We start from the raw sequence: 12811 nt of genomic DNA on the forward strand, positions 1-12811 counted from the left end.
TCATGGTACAAATATATACTATCAGCATAATACAGTCATCACACAGGTTAATCATCATAGTATGTACATTGAATTATTTACATTATTTACAATCCGGGGGGTGGGATGAGGAGCTTTGGTTGATATCAGAACTTCAGTCATCAACAATTGCATCAGCAGAGAAATGTGGACATTGAAACAGTGTAGGTCTTACTTAGTAGGATATGTACAGCCAGCAGAGAACATAGTGAGTTCAGATAGCATGAGAACAAGTATATACATTAGAAGTACATTTGAGTTGTTTATAATCCTGGGAGATGGGATGTGAATGGAGGAGGGTATTAGTAAAGGGTTGAAGTTGCCTGGAGGTGTTGTTTTGGAGCGGTTTTGAAGGAGGATGGAGATGCACTTACTTTTATACCTGTTGGGAGTGCATTCCACATTGATGTGGCATAGAAAGAGAATGAGTTAAGACCTTTGTTGGATTGGAATCTGGGTTTAACGTGGTTTGTGGAGCTCCCCCTGGTGTTGTGGTTATGGTGGTTAAGGAAGTAGTTTGACATGTACTTCGGTATCAAGGAGGTGTAGCGGATTTTATAGACTAGGCTCGGTGCAAGTTGTTTTACTCTGTCCTCCACCCTGAGCCAGCCCACTTTGGAGAAGTGGGTTGGAGTGAGGTGTGATCTGGGGTTGGAGGTCTAACAGTAACCGGACTATCTTGTTCTGGGATGTTTGGAGTCTAGATTTGAGGGTTTTGGAGGTGCTGGGGTACCAGGAGGTGCAAGCGTAATCGAAAAAGGGTTGAATGAGAGTTCCCGCTAGAATCTTCAAGGTGCTTTTGTTGACCAGAGAGGAGATTCTGTAGAGGAATTTCGTTCTTCGGTTGACCTTTTTGATCACCTTGGTTGCCATTTTATCACAGGAAAAATTGGCCTCTAGAATGGAACCTAGGTAGGTGATCTCATCTTTCCAGGTGATGACAATGTCACCCACTTTTATAGTGAAGTCACCGACTTTCTCCAAGTCCGCAAAGCTCCTGTAGACTGGTTGGGCAAACTCCCAAGCACCCTCAAGGACCCTGACGAGAGTATACAGCTGGTCTACCGTCCCCACAGAAAGTAAAAAAAATCAAAATTTCACTGTAGATTAGAAAGGACGGCTTCATGGTGTCAGAGGGGTTAGTGCGTCTGCCTCACAATACGAAGGTCCTGCAGTCCTGGGTTCAAATCCAGCCTCGGGATCTTCCTGTGTGGAGTTTGCATGTTCTCCCCGGGTACTCCGGCTTCCTCCCACTTCCAAAGACATGCACCTGGGGATAGGTTGATTGGCAACACTAAATTGGCCCTAGTGTGTGAATGTGAGTGTGAATGTAGTCTGTCTATCTGTGTTGGCCCTGCGATGAGGTGGCGACTTGTCCAGGGTGTACCCCGCCTTCCGCCCGATTGTAGCTGAGATAGGCGCCAGCGCCCCCCGCCACCCCAAAAGGGAATAAGCGGTAGAAAATGGATGCATGGGATTAGAAAGGACGCCACATGTGATTTGCAGCAGTTCCATTAATGGCCTGTTGGGGGCAGTCAGGTGTCATTGTCAAGAAGAAGAAGAAGAAGAAGACGTGACGCAATGGCTGCCTAACGTTGTGTTTACTCTTCTGTTCCGAACCGCCCGTTGTTGCCTCCGAATGGACACCTACGTGTTCTGTATTCAGCCAAAAACGGGTACAATTGGCTTAAAATTTTAAGTCTACTCCTTTAAGATTCCATTTTTGTTTCCACTGAGTCGTCGTCAGAGAGAGTTTCGACGTTAGCCGTTAGCTCCGCCGCTCCGGGCCGCAATGGAAGGCAGCGCCAGTGTGAGGAGAGCTCTGTCCGGGACCCTCGTCCCCGCGGCCGTCACCACCGTTGCCCTGAGACCTGAGCGTCAAGAGACGGACGCTGGGAAGCCCCAGAGAAAGGTTCTCATCGAAGAGGATTATATTGAGGTACCGTAAACATCAGAATCATGTTTCTAACCTCTTGAGGCCCAAGCTGTTTGTTTACATGCTTCTTTTAAATTTCTCTTTGCTATTTGGGCTTATTGGACCCTATAAGAATAAAAACTAAGAATTATCTTTAAATATGATGTACTTAGTCCGTAAGTAACAAACGTGTATTTCATGTTTAGTGACATACTAATTCTTATTATTACAAATTCTGTTGTATGTTATACTCTTCTGACACCACCAGATGGCAGTGTAAGTGTCCACATAAGTGGCCATAAGACCCCAATTCAGTAGTGCACACCAGTGGTTCTCAACCTTTTTCTGAACATTTTTTTAATTCAAGTCCCCCCTAACCAGAGAAAAGCATTTTTGGTTGAAAAAAAGAGATAAAGAAATAAAATACAGCACTATGTCATCAGTTTTTAATTCATTAAATTGTATAACGGTGGAAAACATTGCTCATTTGGAGTGGTCTTTCTTGAACTATTTTGAAAAAAAAGATATAAAAATAACAAAAAAGTTGTTGTAAAATAAACAAGTGATTCAATTACAAATAAAGATTTCTACACATAGAAGTAATCATCAACTTAAAGTGCCCTATTAGGGGATTGTAATAGAGATCCATCTGGATCCATGAACTTAATTCTAAACATTTCTTAAAAAAAAAAATCTTTAAATTCAATATTTATGGAACATGTCCACACAAAATCTAGTTGTAAACACTGAATAATGATTTGTGGCATTTCTTTTCACAGTTTATGAACTTACATTCATATTTTGTTTAAGTATTATTCAATAAATATATTTATAAAGGATTTTTGAATTGTTGCTCTTTTAGAATATTTAAAAAAAATAATCTCACGTACCCCTTGGCATACCTTCAAGTACACCCAGGTGTACGCATTCCCCCATTTGAGAAACACTGCTGTACACCATCCATACATCTTTTTCCGCTTATCCGAGGTCGGGTCGCGGGGGCAACAGCCTAAGCAGGGAAGCCCAGACTTCCCTCTCCCCAGCCACTTCGTCCAACTCTTCCCGGGGGATCCCGAGCCGTTCCAAGGCCAGTCGGGAGACATAGTCTTCCCAACGTGTGCTGGGTCTTCTGGTCAGACGTGCCTGAAACACCTCACTAGGGAGGCGTTTGGGTGGCATCTTGACCAGATGCCCGAACCACCTCATCTGGCTCCTCTCCATGTGGAGGAGCAGCGGCTTTACTTTGAGCTCCCTCCGGATGACAGAGCTTCTCACCCTATCTCTAAGGGAGAGACCTGCCACCCGGGGAAGGAAACTCATTTTGGCCGCTTGTCCTTTCGGTCATATCCCAAAGCTCATGACCATAGGTGAGGATGGGAACGTAGATCGACCGGTAAATTGAGAGCTTTGCCTTCCGGCTCGGCTCCTTCTTCACCACAGCGGATCTATACAGCGTCCGCATTACTGAAGACGCCGCACCGATCCGTCTGTCAATCTCACGAAATCTCAGTAGTTTACTCAATTTTGGAAATAAGAGCTAAAAGGTGCTAAGCCTTTAGAGGTTTTAAAGGCGACCAAAAGGGGGCAGTGCTAATACCCTGAAGTAATCCACATTGTTATATTTGTTTACATCCGTTTTTTTGATTGATTAATTGAAACTTTAATTAGTAGATTGCACAGTACAGTACATATTCCGTACAATTGACCACTAAATGGTAAGTTTTTCAACTTGTTTTTTAAGTCGGAGTCCACGTTAATCAATTCATGGTTGCCCTATAATAGGGTGAAACTCCTTTGTTTTAATCCTTCAAATACCCCCTTTTTAACAGAGCTTGGAGAAGATCATTCAGAGGGACTTCTTTCCAGATGTAACAAAACTACAGGCCCAGAAGGACTATCTTGATGCAGAGGAAAGTGGAGACTTGGAGAGAATGAGAGAGATATCTATTCGTTATGGGAATTCTTTGTCGAAAAACACACCGCGATCCTCCGCACCCTGTGAGTAATAAATCTTTATTTGCCGACTATATATCAGGGCTGCGCTATATGGCCTTTTATAATATCTCAATATTTTTAGGCCATGTCACGCGATACACGATATATATCTCCATATTTTGCCTTAGCCTCGAATTAACACTTGATGCATATAATCACAGCAGTATGAAGATTCTATGTGTCTACATTAAAACTTTCTTCTTCATATTGCATTAATATATGCTACTTTTTTTTCTTTTCTTTTCTTAGTTTATTTCAAACATGACATACCTACAACATTATACATCAGGCAATTTCATCATTTCACAATAAATCGTGTCCGAAAAGGAGTAGGAAGAAGCAAAGCTTATTTATAATCCTACCCCTTTCCCACGCCAGAGCGCCCACAAATATATACTTTCATTCACTGACCTTCTTTACAGCAAAATAGCAAAATGAAATCTGTGAATGAGTAACACAACAGTTTTGTAATAAGTACTTAATTAATTCAGTTATTATTAACATACTGAGATGAAGCATATCTTATTTTCAATAAGGTTGAAAGTGTTTCTCACAATTCTTCTTCTTTTTACTTTGTAAGCACTATTTATTTGAACAACTTCTTAAACTGGATCATATCAGTACAATGTTTAATTTCTTTACTTAATCCATTCCATAATTTAATTCCACATACTGATATGCTAAAGATTTTAAGTGTTCTACGTGCATACAAATGTTTTAAATTAGATTTTCCTCTAAGTTTATATTTCTCCTCTTTAGTTGAGAAGATTTGTTGAACATTCTTTGGTAGCAGGTTATAATTTGCTTTGTACATCAATTTAGCTGTTTTACCAAATCACCAAACTTTAATATTTTTGACTCAATAAATAAAGGGTTTGTATGTTCTCTATATCCAACATTATGTATTATTCTAATTGTTCTTTTTTGTAACACAGTTAACGAATGTAGCGCACGTTTGTAGTTGTTTCCACATATTTCTGCACAATAACTCAGATATGGTAACACTAGCGAGCAGTAGAGAATATAAAGTGATTTTTGGCCCAGGACGTATATTGCTTTATTTATTATTGAAATGTTTTTTGCCACCTTATGTTGTATGTTTTGTATATGAAATTTCCAGTTCATTTTATCATCTATTAATACTCCCAAAAATCTGGTTTCTTTTCCCTTTTCAATATCTACTCGGTCTATTTGTATTCGTGTCTGATGCTCTTTTCTACTGTTACCAAATAGCATTATTTTTAACTTTCATGCAGAGAGGGAAACCACCACTTAGTCAATTTACCAAAAGTGTATTTATTAAACAGTTATTAAGCAGTGGCACAAATATTCATGTCATTTCAAAATACAAAGTGCAAGATTGTCAGAGACAGTGCACTTTTGTGCATGATGTCACTAAGATGACTTATCAAAACAACACTAAATTAAAGTGCACTTTTTGTACAGAACGCCACTACAATAGTTTACAACAAATAAAGTGCACTTTTGTACATGATGTCACACAAGATATTTTAATAACTGTCAAATAAAAATGAGCTGCATAATAGGAAATCAAATAGTGTATGTCTTTCGCTATGTGGTAGGTTCCTGCGGACGTTATCTCGTTCTGTTGTTGACAATTTTTTTTCATACGGTGTTGATCTGGAAATGGTTGTTTGGGCATTTTGTTGGTGTGGCACCGAACGGACATGTTGACATGTAGAGTTTCAAGCACTTTTAATTCTGGAGCCGGTGACTTTTCAAATGATGCTACAAATTAGCAGTGGTGCTACTTTTTGCAGCAATGCTTTTGCCGCATTCTTGTTCGACATCTTGCCGCTTGAAGCCACACCACCGCCAGACGATGGACCCTGTGCTGTTTTTCTTCGGAATCAATTATTCCTTCATTTGTTATCAGATTCGCACCTTCTTTCTCTCGTATTACCTCTCGCACCGCACCGCTAGCATCACAGCTAACGTTACTAAGCCGTTACCTCTCTGCTCCGTGAGGGCGTGTGACGTTGCACGCACGACAGTATGTGACGTATGTAAGAAGGTGCGCTTGTTTTATGTCTCGGTGAGAAGGAGAAGAGCCTGAAGTGTAATGCCCGCAGCTAAAAGCAACTGCCTGAGAACGTATACTCGAATATCACCATATAGTCATTTTCTATATCGCACAGAGACAAACCCGCGATTTATCGAGTATATTCCATATATTGCCCAGCCCTACTATATATATATATATATATATATATATATATATATATATATATATATATATATATATATATATATATACACACACACACATATATAAGATGTCACCTTACCTTAGGGCTGGGCGATACAACAATATCTATATATATCGCGATAGACGCGTAATCGGTAGCAATAAAACATGTGTTCGATAAAAGGTTTGTTAATTGTTTTTCCTTTGTCGGAAAAAGAAGAAAAAAACGAAAGTTGCAAAGATAGGTTGGTTGCATGAACAAAGGTACTCGCTCTTTGGTAACCTAGCAACTCAGGAAGTGGGCGTAACCCTCCTATTGTTGTCTCGCGGAGAAGAGAAAACGGAAATTAGAACTGCAAAGAAATTGTCGATAAAACATTAATAGTCACCTTGACATATAGGTATTTATTGAGTTTTTTAAAAAAAAAACGGATCATAGTAGTCTGTAAATTACGCAGGAGGCTCGTCCCGACAAGCGCTCACACTTAAGAACACAGCTGTAACTTCTTGGCACTAAACCTGCAGAAAATAATTCTTCTCAGATTTATCTTTTTGTTCTATTTTGTTACACTTGATTGGGCTTTTCTTATGTATTCATAATGTTTGCACCACCACTTTAATAGGTAATTGTCAAGTGTTCAATGTGATTTTATTTTTTTCCATGGTTGTGTTCACATTTCCTTCTGCCTTGATTATAATCAGAGGAAGGCTACATTTTAAGTACGAATATTTACATGTAATATATTTTTCTCTTGGTCTATTTTTCGGATGACTAAAAATAACTTATATTGTGATACAGTTTTCAGATATGCCCTGCCTCATACTGATATTTGATTTTGCTGTATTAGACGTGACGCCAGCTAGCTTTGAAACACCAGTGGGCAACGTCGGATCTCCAACCATGTCTCAGACCAGTAGAGGTGTGGACGGTGGTAAGTCACTCGTTTTTCTGCGGCTCCTTTGGAAGAGAATGGATGCTTAGCTACTCCAAACACTTACATGTCGATGTCTGTGGATGTGTGTTGACTAGAAAGCACTACGGCTGACAAGAGAGAGGAAAAACAGCTACCGTCGCTGGATCGCTTCCTTGCCAAAAATACCAGCGAAGATAACGCGTCATTTGAACAGATAATGGACCTGGCAGAAGATAAGGAGAAGATGAAGCACTCTTGGTTGTATGAAGCTGAAGCAGAATTCAGAGAGGTAGAAGAAGATCTACAAATGCATTCATTTAACCATGTCTATCACTATTGTTTAATTAATACAATTAGTCTTTTTCTCTTTCTTTTTCTTTTTCTCCTCTAGCGTTATGAGCAGAATCTGGCCTTACCGTCGACAGAGAAGGCCGCACTTGAATGTGTCAAAGCCGGGCTGGAGACGTGGGAATATAAAGCCAAGAATGCCTTGATGTATTATCCAGAAGGTAGGAGGATAATAACACTGGTCAAGTAAACAATAACAACAGTGGAACCTTTGTGTTATCATTAGTTATTAGTAGCAAGATTTAGGCTTTTTCTCGTTACATTATGCCTTTTTGCTCTATTCATTCATCATTATTTTATTTCTACAATGTGCCACAGGCCCAAAAAAGCCGTAGTCCGCAAATAGTTTCCTAGTCTTCCTATTTCATCGGGAAGGTGTTTAAAGGGGAACATTATTGACACTATGTAAGTGTCAATATATATATCTTGAATGTGCAGAAAAAAGACCATCTATTTTTTTAACCGATTTCCGAACTCTAAATGGGTGAATTTTGGCGAATTAAACGCCTTTCTGTTTATCGCACTGGAAGCGATGACGTCAGAACGTGACGTCGCCGAGGTAACACACCCGCCCTTTTCATTTTCAACACATTACAAACACCGGGTCTCAGCTCTGTTATTTTCCGTTTTTTTCACTATTTTTTTGGAACATCATGCTTCGACGGTGTGTTGTCGGAGGGTGTAACAACACTAACAGGGAGGGATTCAAGTTGCACCACTGGCCCGAGGATGCCAAAGTGTCTGCCGCCAGACCCCCATTGCATGTGCTGGAGTTTCTCCACATTTTACCGGCGATGCTAAAGCAGACATGGCACAGAGATGTATGGATAACCTGCAGATGCATTTGCAACGATAGTCAACGAAATCACAAAGGTGAGTTTTGTTGATGTTGACTGCCAGCTAATCGATGCTAACATGCTATTTACCGGTGGTGCTAAAGCAGACATGGCACAGAGATGTATGGATAACCTGTAGATGCATTTGCAACCATATTATGTTTCCTCCCACCCACATTTAATGCGAAAAAAACACTTACCAATCCACGGATTTAAGTTGCTCCAGCGTCAAAAGATGCGAAAGTCCTGATCGTTTGGTCCGCACATTTTACCGGCGATGCTAACGCAGCTATTCGGCCATGCTATGGCTATGAATAGCGTCAATAGCTATTCTCTCAATAGCTTCAGTTTCTTCTTCAATATTTTCATACTCCGACCATCTGTTTAAATACATGCGTAATCTGTTGAATCGCTTAAGTCGCTGAAATTCGAGTTTGAATCCGAGCTAATGTCGCTATATCTTGCTGTGGTATTCCCATTGTTTGTTTACATTGGCAGCACTGTGTGACGTCACAGGGAAATGGCCAGTGTCTTCGCAGAGAGCGAAAATAAGGCACTTTAAAGCTTTATTCAGGGATATTCCGAGACCGGTAAAATTTTGAAAAAGACTTCAAAAAATACAACGAACCTCTGGGAACTGATTTTTATTGTTTTTGACCCTTTTGAAATTGTGATAATGTTCCCCTTTAAGTATTTTTAGCACCATTCATAGTCAAAGACTGGGCTACGTGCTTGTGAAGTTCTTCTGCACGCTTCCACACCTCTGGCTTGTGGAGGTGCGCTGCATGTCTGCATCTCTGCCTACAAGCGGGTATTTTAATACTTAAGAAAATGTACGTCGCGAGAAACAGTTCCTGTCTTTGACTGGTACTGCCTACCAAGTGGACAATTTGAGCGGAGCTAGGATGAATACCTCCACCCAACATCCATCCATCCATTTTCTACCGCGTGTCCCTTACGGGGTCGCGGAGGGTGCTGGAGCCTATTTCAGCTGCCTAAAAATTATGGCTTTTTTTAATTGAAAAATGTTTCTCTTCCAAAATCAGGTGTCAAAGATGACGACGCCCTCTTTAAGAAACCACGGGAGGTCGTTCACAAGAACACACGTTTCATGGGAGATCCGTTTAGCAAAGCTCTGAATAAAAGCCAGATTCAGCAAGCGGCAGCACTCAATGCACAGGTAAGCCGTAGCAAAAGGTGTTATTTTAAGGAATGGTAAATTGGTTATACTTGTAAAGCGTTTTTCTACCTTTAAGGCACTCAAAGCGCTTTGACACTATTTCCACATTTACCCATTCACACACTGAGGGCGGGAGCTGCCATGCAAGGCGCTAACCAGGGCCCATCAGGAGCAAGGGTGAAGTGTCCTGCTCAAGGACATAATGGACGTGACTAGGTTGGTAGAATGTGGGGATCGAACCAGGAATCCTCAGGTGTCTGGCACGGCCCCTCTCCAAACTGCGCCATGCCGTCCCCTGATATATATATATTAGGGCTGCGAATCATTGGGTGTGCCACGATTAGATTCAATATCTATTCTTGGGGTCACGATTCGATAATATATCGATTTTTTCGATTCAAGCGATTCTCAATTCGAAAACTATATTTTTCCGATTCAAAACGATTCTGCATTCATTCAGTACATAGGATTTCAGCAGGATCTACCCCAGTCTGCTGACATGCTAGCAGAGTAGTAGATTTTTTTAAAAAGCTTTTATAATTGTAAAGGACAATGTTTTATCAACTGGTTGCAATAATGTAAATTTGTTTTAACTATTAAACGAACCAAAAGTATGACTTATTTTATCTTTGTGAAAACATTGGACACAGTGTGTTGTCAAGCTTATGAGATGCGATGCAAGTGTAAGCCACTGTGACACTATTGTTCTTTTATTTTTTATTTTTTATAAATGTCTAATGATAATGGAAATGAGGGATTTTTAATCACTGCTATGCTGAAATTATAACTAATATTGATACTGTTGTTGATAATATTCATTTTTGTTTCACTACTTTTGGTTTGTTCTGTGTTGTGTTTGTGTCTCCTCTCAATTGCTCTGTTTATTGCAGTTCTGAGTGTTGCAGGGTCAGGTTTGGTTTTGGAATTGGATTGCATTGTTATGGTATTGCTGTGTAGTGGTTTGTTGGATTGATTAAAAAAAAACAACAACATTTTTTTATGAATGGGAATCGATTCTGAATCACAACGTATTCGATTTGATTTTTTCCCACACCCCTAATATATATATATATATATATATATAAAATGTCAGTATATCAGGGGTCTACAAATTGCAGCCTGTGTTATATTATGGTAATAAAATGATCGGTAATAATTGAGAAATACAGCTATATATATATATATACACACACACACACACACACACACACACACACACACACCAAGCCTGCTACAAGTATATTGGCAATCTGTGTGCAAACACAGGATTTGCAGCCGTTAGATGTGCGGATCAATTCACAAATTGATGTGGACGACATCAGTATATTATCGATACTAGAGTGATCAGGCTGATATTTTTATTTTCCGAATATATTTGGCTTTTTTTGTAATGTTTAAAAAGTCAGACAGCAATACACTTGATTTTTTTTTGTTACTGTGTACTATTGACTTTGTTTTGATCAAATAACTGTATGTAATACAAGAGAATAATGAGTTTAAATATGAGCATATCACACACCATACATTGAAATTCTTACAGTTAATACATGTGATTGTAATCAGTAAGGAAGTTGGAAGACTGATGTTAAAAGTTTGTGTGGTCAGTTCAAGCAGGGCAAAGTTGGTCCAGACGGGAAAGAGCTGATCCCGCACGATTCCCCGTCAGTGAATGGTTACGGCTTTGAAAGAACGCCCTCCCCTGCACCTGGTGGGTTTTTAAAATCAATGCATTTTTTGCAGTACTTGAAATGACAAACTATTTAATGGAGCTGTTTTGCCGTCCCAGGTGTGGCCGAGTCGCCTCTGATGACATGGGGTGAAATAGAAAGCACGCCTTTTCGCCTGGATGGATCCGACACCCCATATGCCGAAAGGAATCACGGCCCATCCTTTAAGGTATTAAAAAGGTCCAGAATGTTTTCTGAATGCTCGAATGCCGTAAATACTCACGTGTATCGTTATGTTGTTTATTAAAGATTCCAGAACCAGGGAGAAGAGAGCGACTGGGTTTAAAGATGGCCAACGAAGCGGCTGCCAAAAATCGCGCCAAAAAGCAGGAGGCGTTACGAAAGGTCACAGAGAACCTGGCCAGGTAAACACATCGGAGCTTCCACACCACCCTGAAGTAAAGTAGCAAAGGCATTTATTTCAACAACCTCTTGTACTGTATATTACAGTCTAACACCGAAAGGCTTGAGCCCGGCGCTCACCCCTGCCCTGCAGAGGCTGGTCAACCGGACGTCCAACAAGTACACGGACAAAGCGCTACGGGCCAGCTACACGCCCTCGCCCTCGCACACAATCGCCGGCTGCAAGTCCCCTTTCGGTGGTCCGGCCACCCCCTCCGGGACGCCCACGCCGGACAAAACCAAGACGCCGAGCGCACAGGACCTTTCGTCACTCACAGACAATCTGTTGCAGCTTCCTAAGAGGCGGAAAGCATCAGACTTTTTCTAAAAAAAAAAAAAGTTTAAATGGACATTTGTTGACAGTTAAAGGGTCGTTATTTTGCAGCAAGAGTGGGAATCGTGTATTTATTTGTCAGTTTATTTTTGTGGCAGAGGGGTTAGTGCGTCGGGTCCTGGGTTCGATCCTGTGCTCGGGATCTTTCTGAGTGGAGTTTGCATGTTCTCCCCGTGACTGCGTGGGTTTCCTCCGGCTTCCTCCCACCTCCAAAAACATGCACCTGGGGCTAGGTTGAGTGGCAACACTAAATTGGCCCGAGTGTGAGAATAAGAGTGTGAATGTTGTCTGTCTATCTGTGTTGGCCCTGTGATAGTTGGCGACTTGTCCAGGGTGTACCCCGCCTTCCACCTGAGTGCAGCTGAGATAGGCTCCAGCACTCCTGTGATCCCGAACGGGACAAGCGGTAGGAAATGGATGGATGGTTGGTTGTTAATATTTCATATAGTGACCCATTAAACAATAGATTCAGCTCTGTCAGAGGGGTACACACATGTTCTCTTATATATAAATTAACCTTCTATGTTTCCTTACATTATTAAAAAAACATTAGGTGTCTCTTAATGGCTTATCTAAGTGTTTTGAAAATGCACATGTTTTAGTTGCTCAGATACATTTTGGCTTTCTATATTCGCTGCATAAAAGGTGGAACAAAGCTATAGTTTTCACCAAATTACTAATGTGTGTTTTCTTAAACAGATTGTGTGTGGATGAGTTATGCAGTAAAGAACGGTGGTACAAGTACAATATAAATATTGAAGTGGTACTTGATGAAAAATGAGCACTATAGCAGTGCGTTGGCTTTTACAAGTAAACTACATGCAGTCTTTGCCGGCCACTTGCGTTAAACATACACGATATTGCCAAAAGTATTTGGCCACCTGCCTTTACTCACATATGAACTTCAAGTGCCATCCTATGGATTTTTTCAAA

General features: G+C 40.6%; 1 protein-coding gene across 1 annotated transcript; it reads left to right on the plus strand.

The window, feature by feature from the left end:
- The first annotated feature begins 1562 nt into the window (after positions 1-1562).
- ess2 (ess-2 splicing factor homolog) lies at positions 1563-12558 on the plus strand. The gene is made up of 10 exons (XM_061875781.1): positions 1563-1957; positions 3763-3931; positions 6986-7069; positions 7168-7340; positions 7443-7560; positions 9282-9415; positions 11021-11123; positions 11202-11311; positions 11392-11507; positions 11593-12558. The coding sequence occupies exons 1-10, from the start codon at positions 1811-1813 to the stop codon at positions 11870-11872; spliced, it is 1434 nt and encodes a 477-aa protein (XP_061731765.1). The 5' UTR covers positions 1563-1810; the 3' UTR covers positions 11873-12558.
- The last annotated feature ends 253 nt before the right edge of the window (positions 12559-12811 follow it).

This window comes from Nerophis ophidion, linkage group LG17, assembly GCF_033978795.1.
Source record: "Nerophis ophidion isolate RoL-2023_Sa linkage group LG17, RoL_Noph_v1.0, whole genome shotgun sequence".
Taxonomy (NCBI): domain Eukaryota; kingdom Metazoa; phylum Chordata; class Actinopteri; order Syngnathiformes; family Syngnathidae; genus Nerophis; species Nerophis ophidion.